The sequence below is a fragment of the Raphanus sativus genome, chromosome 4 (genome assembly GCF_000801105.2).
Source record: "Raphanus sativus cultivar WK10039 chromosome 4, ASM80110v3, whole genome shotgun sequence".
NCBI classification, from domain to species: domain Eukaryota; kingdom Viridiplantae; phylum Streptophyta; class Magnoliopsida; order Brassicales; family Brassicaceae; genus Raphanus; species Raphanus sativus.
In genome coordinates this window covers 5,763,619-5,782,054 of record NC_079514.1, presented here as the reverse complement: position 1 = coordinate 5,782,054, position 18,436 = coordinate 5,763,619, and the positions used below count along the sequence as shown (strand labels likewise).

Here is an 18,436-nt window from a genome sequence, read left to right as displayed (position 1 = left end):
TCTTTTTTGTCACAAAAAGTAAATTAATTATTCAATAATTCATTATTTTAGAAAGAATTGTCAGTTTTCTGGATGAATGTAATTCGAAGAGCCCATTTTTTTTGTCAACAATTTGAAGAGCCCATTAACTAATACCAAGACTAAAACTAATGGTTATAATGTATAACTTTTTACCAGGCAGTGAGAGTGAAAACGTTTGCAAATTCACACAATCGAGGAAGACGAAGTTGAAGCGTCGAGCGTCGATTCTGAGATGTTAGTATTTTGGGTTAAGTGCTGTCCATATTAGTATCATGATGTGCTTTATGCATTAGATTATGGTTTAGTTAACCGGTTTGTACCGGATGGTTTAGTTGTGGATCAACATTTACAATTAACAGAAATAATATTCATTTCCAAATCCTCTCGAGACTTCATCGTCTTCCTCGTGAGAGCTTTGTTTCTGTTCAATCTCAAGTTTACTAAAAGTCCAAGATATAAGATTATTTGTTGAAGAGGATAATTGGACAAACAATGCATCGTCTTTTATAATTTATTTTCACAATGGTATAATAATGATTCATTCAAACGAAGAATACATGTCTAATACAGATACTGGAAGGAAGAAGAGTCCTTGGTGTAGCGGTAGAAGCATTGGCGTCCGGCCGATATATAAACAAGTTTCGGCCGCAAGTTTGTAGACATACCCTTGGTGTAGCGGTTAGGAGTCAGTGCAGACTTAAAAATTTGTGGGTCACAGGCTGGGTTCAAACCTTGGCATATGTCTTTTTCTCTTTATTAAAGACATCAGAAAAAAAAAGGAAACTAACGATAACATCAATAAATTCTCTAATGAAATAAACTAAAGAGGAAAATACACAAATTAAAACCTAATTGCCGTCACTAGTTTTCATCATCTTCTTCCTCCTATTATAAATACGCCTCTAATTCCTCTAATTCTCTAGCATCAATCTAAATATATTGTTTACTTCACTATTCTCTTCCAAATCAAAACTCATCCTTCTCTTCTTTTTTCTAACTCATCTTTCTTTTTTTCATTGGTTTCTCCAAGTTGTGATTCAAAAAACTTCCACCTTCATCGATTCAGGTTTGTTAAATATCAACCACATTTAATCATGTTTATGTGCACTAACAAATTCAATGGTTAACTCCATATTAAGGTACATGCCTCAAATCAAACCCTGCTTCACCGTTGAAGAACAAAGGCCAGACAACTCCACACAGGAAGAATACCAATAAAAGAGAGCCACAACGTGAACAAGCAAATTGAGGATAGCATCCAAACTCGGGACGAGAACGTGCACACACATACACCCAGTCGAAGCAACGAAATTAACACTCTGCAGAAACGATGACATATGGCGCCAGACACATCACTGAACCGAACCAACACTTCATCTGAAACTAAGCAAAGGAACTGGAAGCACTCCTCAAAGCCATGAACTCAGACAAGCAGAAAACACAAAGGGAGCCAAGAGAATCAAAACGAGTAAGCACCGGCTACCACCTCAAGTGTAGAGAGACTCACCCAATCGTCGGAGATTTAAAGGACACGAACAAACATGGATTCAAAACCACAAAAAGACTCCAAGACCCTGAGAACTTGACGACGCAAGATTCCAACTCCTACGAAACAATGAAACACCTCCACCTTTGGCAAGCGAATCTCTTGTTGTAGATCTGAGACAGAAAAACTGACCCAAACCAATGTTACGAGACAACCCAGGAGGCAGGTACGAATTGCCTGAGAAAGTATCGGAGAAGAGCCTCCCTCACGTAGCGGCGGTGAGGAGCACGGCCCACCACGGAGGGAGATCGTCGGCAAATAGACAGGGACCGCTCTCTTCTTACTTTTTCTCGAGAGGATAAGGTTTTTCTTCTTTCCTATATTCTTGAACCAAACTAAACAATGCATCGTTTAATAGTTTTCTTTATTGGGCTTACCGAAATGTAGTGTGCTTTTCCTTTTAGGCTAACGATTTGTGTTTTTTTAGAATCGTTAAATAAGAAGACGACATTAAACTAGGTTCGGTTTAGTTTTAGGAACACTTAAACAAGCAAACAAACATTAAACTAGATCCGATTTAATTTAGGAACACTCTTTAAACAAGCAAAATATTAAACAAGCAAACAGACGTTAAACAAGGTTCGATTCAATTCCAGAACACTTAAACAAGCAATATCATAAGACTTTTTTGAGTTTAGTAAAGGAACACTAGATACTCCGAAAATGGTTTTAAAACTCTTAGAACAGAGAAACAAGAAAGAGATTTTATCTCTCTTCCCAAAATCTTCTACCGTTTCTTATTTACTATTTAATTATTTGCCATCCTTCCTAGCTCACCAATTTCCTTCACATATAGGGATTTGGCGTAGTACCACCTTCTTCACCATCACCGGTTTCTTCATCAGTGCTCTTCTCAGCTTCCATATCTAGAGATTCTTCATCAGTGGACTTGTTTTCATCAGAACCTAAGAAAAGAAAAAACATAAAAAGGAGTCAACCTCAGACCACATACACAAAGCTGTTAAAATTTTATATAGACAAAAGATAAGAGAAAGAATCTACTGTTTGGACCTTCCTCATTGCTCTTGGAAGATTCCCCGATAAGCTTAAGCATCCTTTTTTCAGTTCTTTCTTGAGCCCTGCGACGTGCTTCCATCCTCTCCTCGGCCTGTTCGAGTGTGAGTTGCCTTTCCTCTGGGACTGCGACGACTTTAGTCATCTCGTACCTATAAGTAAAAATAATCGAGAAACATGACGCAGACGACACGACGACCACTACCATAATTAATTTCTTTTTAAATCTGGTTCGAGTCGGTTTTAAAGAAAATCATTACAGGAAAAAAAAACTCGGTGAACTAGTTTGTTTTACGGTGAAAAAGTTTGTTTTAAACAAAGCAGATGGAAGAACATGACACGACGACCACTACCATAATCAATTTTGTCTGACGTGACTTGGTTTTGAACGTAAAAACGGTTAGAATCGGTTTAAGGTAATCACCAATTCCCAAAGATTAGCATAATCAGAAAAGTACATACCAATAGGTCACCGGAACGGCCACAAACTCCCCTTTCTCGGCGATTAGAGCATAGTAAGTTGATTCTGGCCTTTTTAAACTACCGTCGAAGCGCACATCACCGGATTCGTTTTCGAGAGTACATACTTCCTTTCCTTTTCCGCCACCTTCACACGGTCCCACTCCCTCACCTTCACACGCTCCCATTCCGCCACCTGAGCAGACTGCCTTTCCCTTACATGTCAAATCTTTTTTCCAAAAAAGTTTGACCCCAGCCTCTGGAGCGCCACGTGGGTATGAGGTAAGAATCATCTCCTTCGGCTCATCTTCCCTTGCAGGACGGACGTTCATCTCCTGCAAAAAAGTATTATCCATTACTAAACAAGATTTAAAAATAAAAAAAAATCTATAAAGACCAAAGACTCTATAAAGAAACACACCCGGATCAGCTTAGTGTATAGAACTTCACAAACTGTACACGTGGCCTTGTTCAAAGCCATGGTACGACCGCAATCCAAGCACAAGGTGAGATGCTTGCATACATTCTGGAAGAGCTTCTTCTTCTCGAAACCACATACTTCACATTTGCTTTTAAGTTCCATCGCAAATTTGTAGTTTATTTTCTTTGTTTAGTGGCAGACTCTGAGAATTGTAGACCAAATTATTTATAGCAGCGAGTTTCTTCGCTTTCTCTTTTTTTTATTTATTTTCTGTTTTTCTTTTTTAATTAAAAACATAATTAAATAGATATCCAACTTGGTCACCAAGTTTATTTTTGTAGAACTTGGTCACCAAGTTTTGTAGAACTTGGTCACCAAGCATTTTGTTAAAAGGCTTAAAACTTTACTCAAAAGCCCAAATTTTTTGAAGTTATATCTATTAAATTTATATTATAACAATTTTTGATTCTCTTGAAATTAAAATAAAATTTTGTCCAACTAGTTATACATCTAAAAGTACAATTTTTCACATTTATTTTTTTATTTATTTATTTTAGAATATAAATATAACTTAAACAATCCCAACAAAAATACAAATATACAACTCACCCTGAAACTGTCCTTATCAAACTATAAACATAAGAGTAAGGCGAGAGCTGATCTAAGCAGCCTAGTGAACCCATTCAATTCGCGCAATAAAGCTTGATAGAATCACGTCAATTAATATTCCATTGAATAATCGATCAACGGTGTGAAAGGTGTATCGATCGATATTCTATTGAATAATCGATCGACACTTTCTAGTGATCCGCCCTACTGCCGTGAGTATCACTAGATCTATCAATAGACAAGCTGAAAACGTGAAAGCCTATCATCTTGTTAAATAGTGTTGAATTCTATAATATCATGCATGCAACTTGTTAGACATATATAGGATTATAATCCTGATTATCTAAATAGAAACTCTGATTTAACAACTTTTATATTATTGTCTAAAACCAACTATTGTTACTCGAGCAACTACCTTGCTCATCTCTGGAATTATACTTAAAACCCATTATCAACCTAGCTTAAATAGCCAGACTAGATTCATTAGTTTCCTAACTCCATGTAGATTTGGTCCCTAAGTACTACAACTTAACCTTTTATTTGAGAGAGTAAAGTCACTCCTTAGGATAATTTGAGTGATATCAAATTTGGCGTTGTTGCCAGGGAGCTTTGATCGCTAATAGATTTAATCTTAAGTTTATGTTACTTCTTTTAAACCTCTTTCTGACATAAATTGTTTTCTTGTCTTTTCAGGTGTTACACACCAGTACCAGAACCAACGGGGAAAAAGAGCTACTATTCTCACAAGATCTTGTAAGTTTGGAACGTTTAATCCGCAAAGAGAGATGCTCCGCATCGACCGACAACAACACTAGCTCGTCGATCGACACTCGTCAACCACAGTCGACCGAGACATCGTCTCCATCGACCCATACTCGCTCAACCCCATCGACCAAAGCTACTCTTCCGTCGACCGACACATACCACCCGACATCGATCGATACTTCACCTCGAACGTCGATCGATACTGAGCCGCGATACATGGTTGCGACACTGATACTTGTACGTGATGAGAAAAGAAACCAACATGACGAGGAGGGTCATGTGCGTAATGCAGCAGGTCAAAGGATAAATAATCAGGGTACTATATTCATGTCCCCGACATTAATGCTACAAGAGCTGTTGAGCCTGTAGATGAAGCTATTCGAACCAGATCATTGGCACACTACCACCGTCCAGATCAATACTACGCTAACATATCAACTATTCACCCTCCAACTATCCAGAGGGTGGATTTCGAATTGAAGCCACAACATTACACACTTGTTGGTCAGATTCCCTACTATGGAACAACCAGCGAGCATCCTATGGATCATCTGGAGAGGTTCAAGGATCTTGTGACCGCTATCAAAGTCAATGGAGTCCCTGAAGACTACCTATTCTGTAAGCTCTTTAAGTACTCACTTGCAAGAGAATCTTTACATTGGCTTAAGAAGTTACTACCAGGATCGCTTACATCTTGGGCTGACACTAAGAATAAATTCTTAAGCCACTTTTTTGATGGGTCACGCGCTGAAGATTGAGGAGCAAAATTGCTACATTCACACAGAAACCTGGAGAATCATTCAGAGATGCTTGGATCAAATTCAAAGCATTCTAGCGAGATTGTTCACATCATGGGTTTAATGAAGTTCGGTTGATCAGTACATTCTTCAGAAGGATCGCATCGCAGTATCAGATGGCTCTGGATACAGCTAGCGAAGGAAAATTCAATACCAGGAACCCGAAGGAAGCATTGAGACTCATCGAGAACTTCACATCCAACAACAACATCAAAAACACTGATTTTGAGAGAAAGAAATCTGCAGCCATGCTAAGGAAGGAGCATATAGATGAAGTAAGAGCAAAATTGGACAGTGTTCACAATCTTGTCAAGAAGCAGGTTTGCTTAGTGGGGGATACAAAAACTGTAGATGAAGATGAACAAGAAGCAGTAGAGAAAGATGTGAATTACATTGGTGGCACTGGATTTCAGAGATCTGGAAACTAAAGAAAAAACATGAACTTCTATCGACAAAAAATCAACTTCCATAATTCACAGAACCAGAAACCATACAGCAGCAACTAGAGCCACAACATTAACTATGGAAATTCATCCTACCAGAATCCACCACAGCCCACCCAGAAAAGCAAAATCGAAGCCACGCTTTATCAAGTTTTAGAGGAACATCAGAAGCTGACAGTAGACTTCAATAGGTAGATAGATTATGTCTACAACAGCCTGAACACAAGGATAGAGAGTTTAAACACTCATGTGAAGAAGCTAGAGATGCAAGTAGTTCAGAGAGGAGAAGCCATAAGGAGGCAAGAAGCTTTGCCCAGCGAGACTGGAGATGATAAGTTGAAACACCACGTGAATGCTATTATTGATGATGATTTTTGACAAGTCGTGAAGCATAAAAAACTTCAAGAAAGAGATTTCGAAGTTTGGGTGTAATTATACAGCAAAAATAAAAATAGATTAACAAAGACTAACTGTTATTGTCAATAACAATTGATCGCATGAGTCTGGGTGTAATTATACAGCAAAAATAAAAATAGATTTGATTGTTTACAGAAGAAAGAAAAGTCTCCAACTTTTGAAATTTTTATTGAATATCATGATATATTTTATATGTAGTTTTATATCTTGTTTTTGTTCAGAGGGTTTCAGACATGGTTTTTTCATTTGTTCTTTAGTTTTTTTTTTTAAAATGTAGGAGCCGATTGCTCTACTCAACTTATATCGATAGAAGTGGTTTGAGATCTTATTTATTTACTCATGCCAAGCATTTGAGATCTTATTTATTTTATAAATTAAGGCAGCTCAAATATTTATGATTACAAGAGAAATATAGCCATATATAGGCCATATTTGAATAAAACATAAAAATATAAGTATAAATATTGTGAATATAGCAGAAAACATATGAGTAATATTGTAAAGTTATATTCAATTCTTTTTCAGAAAACATATGAATTATATTAGCCGCAAGTTCTCTACCGACTTTTTGTTTGGGTTTTCTTTCTTTGATGTATTATTTTTTCTTTTTTTCTTTTTTGTTAAGTGATATTTCTGTTTTTAAATTTATCTAATAAGTACGAATGTTTTTATCAATATTATTAAAACAAGATCACTGCTAATTATTACCCTCATATTATCCTGGAATATTACTTATTTTGCCACTGGTTTTTAAAAGAAAGTTAAACCTCTCATTAATGGTATTTTGGTAAATTAGTTCTTGGACCTGCAACTAAAACTAACGACATAATTTAATCATTCACTACCGGACTAACATAACCGTTTGATAGGTTTGTAGGACTTTATTAAAAAAGTCAATTACTACTATTCAAACCATAGACTACATGTATGATTTAAATCGGTTATCATAAAGATTTTCACGAACTATGAAATAATGATGTCCTACTATACGCTTTTCCGAACAAAATATGATATCTATCATATTCAAGGACGAACTTTTCTGAGATATACTGAACTGGCTACTTAACCAAACCGGTGAGTAACCAACCAACTTTGAATATGGTTAAATTATGTCGATGATAATATACCAATTTTTTTGATTCGTGCTTAAAAACGATAAGTTAAATAAATAAAATTATAATATTGGTTAGAATTATTTAGAGTTTTCAAATATTTAGTCTTATTTAAAATAATAAAATAAGTCATATAAATAAGTTTAAGATAAATCTGATTAAAAAATTAATATATAATTTATTAAAAATCATAATTTTCATTACATAAAATTTTTTTTTCAACAAAAAATATCTGGCCTTTAAAATCAAAATATATAATTTATTAAAAATTATAATTTTCATTACATAAAATAATCTTTTTGACAAAAAAATATACCCACTCTTTTTAAGGGCGGGTCAAAATCTATTTTCCTTTTAAAACTTTTCCAACCTAAATAATAGGGATGTAGCACTTTGGACTCAAATAAATGGAAATAGGAAATTTTCTTTCTTTTTTGCTGTAACTTTAAATCTATACTATTAAAAGATGATCATTCTGAATAAACCTACTTATAAAAGGTTATTGTACCCTCATTAATGGCATAATGGTAATTTAGTTAATGGTCTTACATATAGTTATAATAAATCATTACTATAGTAATGCACTTCAACAGAATTATATGAAACATGCGGGATCCACTATCTCAATTTGTTAAAGGATGGGTCGATGGTTTTTGATTCATGTGCAATACTCTCTCAGTTTAATACCCGAGTATTATGTAGTTAAGAGCATCTCCAACCACACTCCATATTTTACTGCAAAATGGAGTGGGAAATAGAGTAATGACCAAAGAAAAAAATGATTACTCCATATATAGAGTAATTGTTTTTTTGTTTGGTCATTACTCTATTTTCTATTCCATTTTACAGTAAAATATAGATTGAGGTTAGAAATGCTCTAAGCAACACATAATGGGTTTATTGTACATTATACATTATTTAATCCAGTGAATTAATATCGGCCTATAATATTTATTTCTTTGACTACTAATACCTCGTTTATATTTACTCAACCCATCATAGTTAAAAAATATCAAATAATTTTTGTACTTTAAATTTTAAATATAGACTATTAAAAGAAAAACTTTTTTTAAATCTACTTATACAAATTTGTTACACTATTTCATTAAACTACTAATACTTTAGTCTTACATTAAATTTAGATTAACAATATGTTGTCATATATTTCTTTAATAATAACTCAGTCAATATCTATCATAAACTCTTTTTAAAAAAAAAAATATCTATCTTATTTAATAACCAAGTATTTCGGCTGATTTACCAAATAAGTGGATCTTGGTTTATATACTGATTGTCGTAATTATTAATTGGGTTCCTGTAGGATAATACCAAACATAATCTCATCCACGTTAACCGTTAACCAGTGTAAATGACATTATTACTAATTGATGCCCCAAAGAAGAATTATTCGGTACACATTTTCTACACAATAAATATATAATTAATATTTACTGATGCATGTACAATACTCCATATTTTAAACCAATAAATGATTTTGTATATCGAGGCATGTACGACTCCATATTTTTTTAGGTCTGAGTTATCTCAATTCCTTAAAAAATAGTTTCATTTAATAAAAACTAAATCACATAAACTAAATTTATAAAACTATAGAAAATGTTTTGAAACGCACAAATGAATTTTTCAATACAAAGAGTGTTGAACATATAAAATATTTTATTTAAAATTAAAAAAAATCAGTGTAAAATAAGTTTAACTTCAGGTTTAAATAAATAAAATCATATTACGGGTTAGAATTATTTAGAGTCTCAAAAATTTAGTCATATTTAAAATAACAAAAATAAGTCATATAAATAAATAAAAGATAAATTTCATAAAAAAATAAAATATATAATTTATCAAAAATCATAAATTTCATTACGTAAAATAAAATTTCCAACAAAAATATATCCGCCCTTTTTAAGGGCGGATCAAAATCTAGTTTCAAAATTAAAGCTACATCATAATTGATTAGATATGTTGCTTTAAAAACAAATAAAGCTAAAGAATCAAATTAAATGCTAACCAATCATCCACTACGAAATGTTTTAACCAAACTGGTTTTTCTATTTTATTTTTATAAGTAATATATGAACATATGTTATTTCATAAAATATATAAATTTAATAAATAAATATCATGCATATTAAATTTCAAATAATTATTGTACTAATCTAAAGTATTATAACTTAATTCAAAATTAAGCTCATACATTTTTATGAAAAGACTTCTTCCAAACAATGTCTTTACCGTTCTGACCATAGAAGTGCTTGTACAGTATTTTTTTTATCTCACTTGTATTGCTACATTTGGCATCTAACTCAAAGAAAATCATGTCAAAAGTTTCTGGAATATCTTTTTTTTTGTTGCAAAAGGAAAAAATATGGAGAATATTTTCCAACACAGATTAGTTTTGTTGGACAGTCGAAAAACATTCATTACTCGTCTTCGTTGAACTTCAAAGACGGACGAGCAATTGGCAAACCTAATCTTAAACGACAGCTTTGAAACGTTTTGGAAACTCTCGTCAGATAATATCACCTGGAAAAAAAATAACAGACACAGATCATTTCATTACGTTTCTGACTTATTAACGCAGGCTTGCAAGGAGTGTTGATGATTATGATGAGATGACTTACTGCGTGAGTTGGCATCAACGTAGACGAAAGCAAAGATGAACCAATTGTATCCTTAATGTATTGTTCCTACCCACACAAAAAGATGAACGATAAGATTTTTTTTCTGGTAACACAAATGAACGACAAGATGCAATGCACTTGACAAGTTGGAAACTGAAACAAACAAACACAGTTACCTGAGAGCTAAGAACTTGTTGCAACGCAGATTCATCCTTGTCCAATGATTCAATGTACACTTCCACAAAGTCTTTTGGTTCCAGACCTGCCTTCTTCCTTAGATTCTGGATCCTATTGACAATCTATATATATAACAAACAAGGGAAGAAGAGCTCATAAGCACAGCATCGGAAAATTGATTAGATACAGTAACAGAAAAATAAAAGGGAACGCATCGATCGATTATATAACAACATTCTTATAAGAGAAAAATGTATTTTTCCTACGATATCTTTAGGCATATTATGGAATTATTATCTATTTACCTCACGAGCAACACCTGCTTCATACAACGAATCATCTGGTCGTAGATTCAAAAGCACCGAAACGTCACCTGCATCATTAAGGAAAGCAAATGTTATATCATTAACAGTAGACCGAACACCCGTAATCAGATTAAAGATTTAAACCAAAAAATAGACAATAGACAAGGTAATCCCGTACCATCTCCGTTTGCATCAATCTCTGTATCTTTTAAACCATCCGGACGTTTGAAAACCTTGACAATCTGAACAGCACATGAAACAAAAAAGTGTCGGCGTTTAGCTATTTACAGCATGTTCTTCATTCATTCCATCCCTTCCACAAGAGAAAAGCATGGAGGATGAGATCAGATACCTTGATATCTGTTAGCTCCAGCGTGTGTCCAGCAATAGTCACTTCACCGGCCTCCTCGAATCTTAAGATATCTTGCTGAGACATTTCTTTCACTTCTTTTCCAACAAGCCCCATTGACTTCCCAAGCCGTTTTCCCAATACACTATATATAGAGCAATACGAATAAATCAAAATTGCTTTCTAAAATTGAGCACAAAACGTTAGAAGCAAAAAGAAGAAAAACTTGACCAAACCTGAAATCTGGTTCTGCTTTTAGAGACGCATACTTCATAGTATCATTGCATGCCACTAGAGATCTTACATTAAGCTCTTCCAAGACATACTGCAAAAATGAAAATCAAAATGGAACGCTATGCTGACTACATTAACAACCTCAGAAATTACTTGTAGATATTTTATATATGCATAATAAATTTAAAAGAACTTCAAGAAGATACACGACAGACCTCTCTTAGTTTTCCAGTTATGTCATCCAAGAATTCTGCATCTGGATGAACTACAGTGATTTCCCTGATTCAACAAGGATAAGCATGCGTTACTTTTTTTGTTCAGTATAGGCCAACCAAGCAAAAGCAGAATAGTGATGAAGTTGAACGCTCACATTAGAGGAGTTTTCAAGGGTAGCTTGTGACGCTCACGAATGTTCCGAGCAAGATCAATGACTGTCATCATCCTTGCAACACTTTGCTCAATCCTCTTCTCCACTCTCTGGTTAATTTCAAAATAAGAAAAAATGTCAGACAATTCATATGTTATCCTTTGGATACAGAGATATGGACTTCAGTATCACCGTTTCTTCCGCTTCCGGAAAACTGCAGTAATGGATGCTTTCCTCGGAACCTTCACATGCTTTCCGCAGATTCTGGTATAACGTCTCAGTGAAGAAAGGTGTAAAAGGGCTCATCACTTTACAAGAAGTTAGGAGCACCTGAAAATAAGGTGATTAATTTTACATATGCAAGTTTTAACATACCATCCACGAGTCTGATCAAGCCCTTCAGCCACAAAATCACCAGGGAAGTTCTTCTCAAAAAGCTCCTTGTTTTCAAAAGGATAATGGATGTACGCATAAGGCATTGACCCACTCTCAAACCAACAATCAAAAACCTGAAAAAAAGGTAATAATAATAATAAGCATAAGTGTGAGATAACCAAGGATTATAAGATAAGTGTGGGATCCATCTTACGTCTTCTACACGACGGAGCACACCAAACTCAGGCCCACGACTAGATGGGATTGTAATTTGATCAATATGGTGACGATGTAGATCAAAGACCTGCTTCATCAGAAAGACAAAAATGAGCACCAGGAGACAATTAGTTGCAGGAGAAAGATAGACAAACAACAAAACAAAACAAAAGAAGAGACCTTGACACCAGAGAGCTTTTCAAGCTTCTCAACAGAATCCATGACAACAACTTCCTCACGATCATCACTGATCCATATAGGTAGAGGCGTGCCCCAAAATCTACTTCGGCTAATGCACCAATCCCTTGCGTTTTCAAGCCAATTGTGAAAGCGTTTATCCTGAGTTGGGCAGGTCAAACCAAGAAGAAGGTATCAGAATACTTCATTAACTCTAAAACTGCTAAACTTGTAATGAATATTATAGAGTATTGATCCTTCTTCCACTGACCTTCACATGATTGGGTACCCAGTGGGTCTGTTCGGTGCTTTCTAACATCTGTTCCTTCAACTGCTCATCCACCCGCATAAGCCTGACAGGTCAAACACATACAAACTTCAGCATCCTAACCACACATAAGAATCAAACAACAAGCTTCATAGAATATTCAACCAACCATAAAGATCTGATGTTCACTACTTATTGAAATAAATACAATATGGAAATGAAAACATAGCAGAAAGAAAGAGACAGCATCTCTTAAGCAAACTCAATGCAACAAACCAAAGACCTTAGCTTAAGTTCATAGTAAGCAAGCAAGAAGCATACCAAGAGGGAAGGGGCTCAATATATGATAGGAGTGTGTGATCGAGGGCAAAATGGATATTCATGAGTAACTCTCCCAGTTTTAACTAGTCTTCCTTTGGCCTGCGATAACAATGAACAAATTTATTTAAACAATAAGAAGCGGGTTAAAAAATAATAATCCGATGGTCCACATTAATATACTCACCTTCACGGCTTGAATAATGTCCTTGTCTGCATCTTTGACATAGCGGCCAAAGAAATGGGTAATCCTCTCTGTAAAAAACCCATCCTCATCAACAGCCACAACTAGACCCTCACCCTGCAAACAGAACATTTACCATTAATGAGACATAAAGAGAGTTCAGAAGAGTAGAATGTAGTAAAAAATAAGAGTAACCTCTTCAACGATGTTGTTCTCAAGACAAACACGGTAATCGTCTTCACCAAAGGCAGAAGCACAGTGGACAATACCAGTACCACTTTTATCAGTGACATAATCATCTGCCACAACTCGAAAGGCCACGCTTGAGAAGTCACTAAAGTAGTCAAACAGAGGCTCGTACTTCTTCCCAACCAGGGAAGGTCCTTCTAATTTCTCCCCAACACTTGATAACAATCAGCACCACCTTTAGCTTTCTTGGTATCAGCAGAAGAAGCATTAGCAAAACTGGGAAGGGCTGAGAGGCGTGACTCAGCAACCACTGTTCCTGTTACGAACCTTGAGATAAACAAACTCGGGATTAACACACAAGGCGAGATTACAAGGAAGAGTCCACGCCACGAAAGCAGCGTTATCTCCATCGCCGATAACCGGGAACGTCACCATAGCATCAGGATCCGAAACGACCTTGTAGCTATCTTGAGACCAGTACTAAAAGGCATAACCTTGAAGCCTCTGTAGATAGGACTCTTATCAAAAAGCTGAGCAAACACTCTCCATAAACGCCACATCCATCGTCTTGTAATCCTTCTCGAAATCAATCCAACGACCACTCCTCGTAACAACCTTCTCCCACTCATCCACAAAGAGAGACACAACACTCCTCGTTGTACCTATCGATCCCCATCTCAACCGGGATTCCCTGGTGCCCCGTCATGGTCTGGTACCGAGTGAGGGAGGCCGGTGGCGAAAGGAGGCTGCATGCATTGGGTTCTGTCGCATAGAATTGAGGTAAATCTGGGGTCATCATCATCTTTAAGACAAGGCTAACATAGCTTGATCCATTTCCGAAGACATGATTGAAACAGAGCTTTAACTTAGATTGAGAAGATGGATTGGGGTTTTTAGATACTGAATCAGAGAGCTTGAAAAGGAGAGATGGATTTGTGAAACAAATAAACTTGAAGGAGAGTCCAAAGCTCTAGTGAGAGAAACTAGAGACAAGTCAGAGCGTTCATTCATGTGTTATATTTATTAAGTAGATCCCATTTTTTGACAACTTTTATTAATCTATTTGAAAAAAAATATTTGATAAATCAAATAATTGATTAAAACACTGTGATAGTTTATTCAAAAAAAAAATCCAAAAATTAGTATAACTATTATTTCATCTTTAGATACTATAAAACAATTCCGTAAATAAAAATTATATTCATTATAATTTATATAAGCTTTTATATTGAATTATTTTTTTATATAAATAAAATGTTAGAGTCAAAATATTGACATCAAACAAGTTTTACAATTAAATACTTATCAAAAATATATGTCACCCATCTAATCAAATAAATTATAGAGTTTCTATTTTAAAAATACAACAAAAAGGTTGAAATAATTGGAAAAAAAATAATATCTTATATAAGTAGATATTACTTAATATCTGAAAACTTATATAAGATATTACTTTTTTAAAAATATATGTACCCGAATGTATCTGAAATATATTAATATATCTATATATATTAATTAATTTTAGATTTAATGTATATTAAAAGGCATCCAAAATATATATAATACTTTTAAATTGTCCAAAATATATACAAATAGTCAAAAGTACATGTATAAATAGTTAAAGTATACTCAAAATACTAATAATATTTAAAATATATATTGATTCTCATTCCAAATATTCAAATTAAATCAATTTATATGTTAAATCTTGGTATTTTGACACATGTTATTCAAATTTATATGTAATATATTATTTTGTTTAAAGATTTTGTGAAGTTTAAAGTATATAATGAATTTTAAAATTTTTAAAATAATTTAAATGGGTTATCCGAACCCGAACCGAATCCGCAAGGATCCGAACCGAACCTGAACCGAAATTTAGAAATATCCGAATGGGGCTGAAATCTTTAACCCCGAGAACCCGAAACGCGGATAGATCCGAACAGAACCCGAATGAATACCCGAATGCTCACCCCTAATTTCATGCATTAATTCAATAGTTCCCCCTATTCAGTATAGGCCTTGCTTTCTCACAAAACTTGAACCGGAGCTTGCACATGGACGATCTAGGGAGCATTAGTAGATCACTAGTTTCTCTTGGAAAACAGCTCTTCTCTGACTAATCAAGGTGTCATGATTGTCTAGACTAAGATATAATCGTTCTCCTTTTTCACTCATAACGATGGTTGTAACATTTCTGACTAACATGTCCACTTTATTTCTGTAAAGGCACTTGTTGCTGAGATGGCACCGGACACAAGAGTGAATGCGTTAGCTCCTCGTGTTATGCCAACACACTGTCATCAAAGAATGTGAAGTTTTTTCTTCTGAACTCTTGTGTATGCATTTCTCATATCTTTTTTTAAAAAACACTATTATGGAGGATAACACTGGAAAACATACATAGATAGCTCTTGGTGTTATGTCAACACACTTCATCCGAAACTCTAAGGTAAGAGTTGTTAAAAGAAACTGCCATGTGTTTGTGATCAAATACCGTAAAGCTTTTCTTCTGACCTCTTGTAAGTTGTATCTTGTGTATGCATTTCACAGAGAAGAGTCAATAAAGAGACAACTCTCAAATTTTTAAAATAACACTATTGTGGAGGAAAACAAACAGGGATGATGTTTCATTTTTAAATAAAGGTTTATGAGTACATTGTTGACATATACTGAGAGTATTTGTCTTCTTATTCACGTCCGCGCAATAGAAAACAGAGCAATTATGCACAAAAAACTAGCTTATCAGAGTTTAAATAACTTCATTCATTCTTAATAGTCTCCTCCCCGTATTCAATTTGGGTCTTGCTTTCTCACAAAACTTGATCTCGAGCTTGCACATGGAAGATCTAGGAAGCATTAGTAGATCACTGGTGATCCTAGACTTTTCCTCGTTGGTTATTGCATAAGCACAAACTTTGACAAGCTCAAGACATGGCAGTTTCTCAAAGAAAAGCTTCATTTGCTCAAGCTCTCCAACTTCTCCTCCATACTCAGTTATCTTCAGTACTTTCACAGGTGAAAATCCATGCGTTCAACATTATCAGCGTGCATTGGACCCTAAAACAAGATTAGAGATTTAGAGCTTCTTGTCCCAATAAAATTTCAAGGGGTGGTTTGGATTATTACATTGATGACAAGAGTCTGTAGATGTGGAGACTTGTTCAAAAGTAGCGGCAGAAACTCCCAATTGTAGCTTGGGTAATCAACTGTAATAATTAAGCGAGAGAGGTTGATGAACACTGGAACTGCTTCACGCCATTTACAGAGTGCGTGACAAAAACAAAAAATAATCAATACTCATCAACTAAATCCTTAACCTGCACGCAAAAAATAAATAAATCATTGATTACCATCCCAGTATCAAGAACAGTTAAAATCTCCAAGATCTCAACATTTCTTAAACCCTTGATAAGATTTGATGGATTTCCTTGACCCTCTCGGAGATCAAGCTTAGCTTCGACAAGGGACTCGAGATTCGAAATTTGATACTTTCTTGGAGGTAAGTCCGAGTATTCCAAGTAGACAAGACTTGGAGTGTCCAGAGTCATGTCCCAGTAATCAAAACAGCCAGTACACTTCATGGTGAGTCTCTTAAGGGTGGAAGAGGACACGTTGCGGGGACATTTTAGATCCTGCCAGTACCCACCAAGAACGGTCAGTTCCTCAAGAACAGGGCACGCAGAAAGAAGCTTTCCCAAAACACAGTAACGGCTGTTGTGAAAATAAACCCGGCAGAGAAAGAGAGTCTTGAGCGATGGAAGAGATACATCCTCAGGGATCAACGCATCAATGTCTTGCAAGTGAAGATCTCGAGAGGCACCAAGCTCACATCTCTATAAGACATTACGTCTATATCAAGGTTCACCACATCGTGTCTCACCGCGTCGGTCATCCAGCGGGTGACAGGACCCGTGTCGGCATCGATGCTGTTTCGACATGTTATGAAGATGTTCCTCATTGGGAAACTGCCTGTCACAGACAATACTTTATCCACAAAACCGATGAAACTGTCTCTTCTTGCATCGACCACTCCGTGATCGTCTAAATGAAGATTTGGTCTGAAGGCAAACAGGTTACGCCAACGCTTTGAGAGGACAGATGTTAAAGCAGCCTCTTGTATGGGTAGGAAAGACAGGATGTGGCAAATAATATCGTCTGCTAAACCGTTGATCCTATCCATCATTTTTGTTGTTGTATGCAAACCCTAAACTACAAACAAGAACCTTAATAAAACCTTTAACTCTTAAGGCGAGATTAGTCATCTAATCAACGCGTGCGATGAAGAAAATAGTTTATGAATAGATGCAAACACTAACCAGATGAATGCGATGAGATGCGAAGAACAAAGATTCAACAAGGCGTGACTTTCTATGGTCTATGGCATCCTTATCATATTAGTGGAAAGTAACAATTTATGTATGGAAAAGTATCTAACAAAATGTAAAAACAGATTGATTAAAATATCACAATTTACAATTTAAGTACTACTTTTCAAAAATATTTTTAATCTAAAATATATTAACATTTGGATTTAAAATTTAGGATTTAATGATTATTGTTTAGAGTTTAGTACTAAGGGGTTGTGATTGAATTTATAAATGTTTTATAAATATTTAGAAAAAAAAATTAATGTTATTTTATCACAAATTGAATGTATTTACGAAAATAGTTATTCATTAATGGTAAATATGAAAAGTAGAATCAAAACTTATGGTAAAATTTAAAATTTTCAAATGTAAAATGGCATATAAGAAAATATATGCAATCATATCCTATTGAGAAAGATTTAAAATATTGACCAAGAAAAAGAGAAAGTTAAAAAAAAAAATTTTAAAGGAAACTGATAGCTCCTGAAGAAATTGGCAAGATCATTTTATTTGATATACGTATCATGGGAAAATCTAAAAATTGTTAATTTCATTCATGGCATATATATATTTAGATTTAAAATGGAGTTTCATATAAATTTAACCAAAATTATGTTCTAACATATAGTCATGTATTTGTGTATAATATTGATGTGCATTAATA

At 34.7% G+C, this 18,436-nt stretch overlaps 1 protein-coding gene, 1 non-coding gene and 2 pseudogenes across 2 annotated transcripts; all 4 read right to left on the bottom strand.

The window, feature by feature from the left end:
* Positions 1–2,083: 2,083 nt before the first annotated feature.
* LOC108854108 (transcription initiation factor IIF subunit alpha) lies at positions 2,084–3,672 on the bottom strand. Its single transcript, XM_018627617.2, has 4 exons — positions 3,462–3,672; positions 3,044–3,375; positions 2,579–2,733; positions 2,084–2,472 (listed from the first exon to the last, which is right to left on the bottom strand). Exons 1-4 carry the CDS (start codon positions 3,621–3,623, stop codon positions 2,354–2,356), a joined length of 768 nt encoding a protein of 255 aa, XP_018483119.1. The 5' UTR covers positions 3,624–3,672; the 3' UTR covers positions 2,084–2,353.
* A 1,914-nt stretch (positions 3,673–5,586) lies between these two features.
* On the bottom strand, positions 5,587–5,693 carry LOC130512150 (small nucleolar RNA R71). The gene has a single exon (XR_008945711.1). It is a non-coding gene; the product is annotated as a small nucleolar RNA R71 (small nucleolar RNA).
* A 4,189-nt stretch (positions 5,694–9,882) lies between these two features.
* On the bottom strand, positions 9,883–14,401 carry LOC108854111 (isoleucine--tRNA ligase, cytoplasmic-like; annotated as a pseudogene).
* A 1,753-nt stretch (positions 14,402–16,154) lies between these two features.
* On the bottom strand, positions 16,155–17,585 carry LOC108850087 (F-box protein At4g22280-like; annotated as a pseudogene).
* Positions 17,586–18,436: the final 851 nt, after the last annotated feature.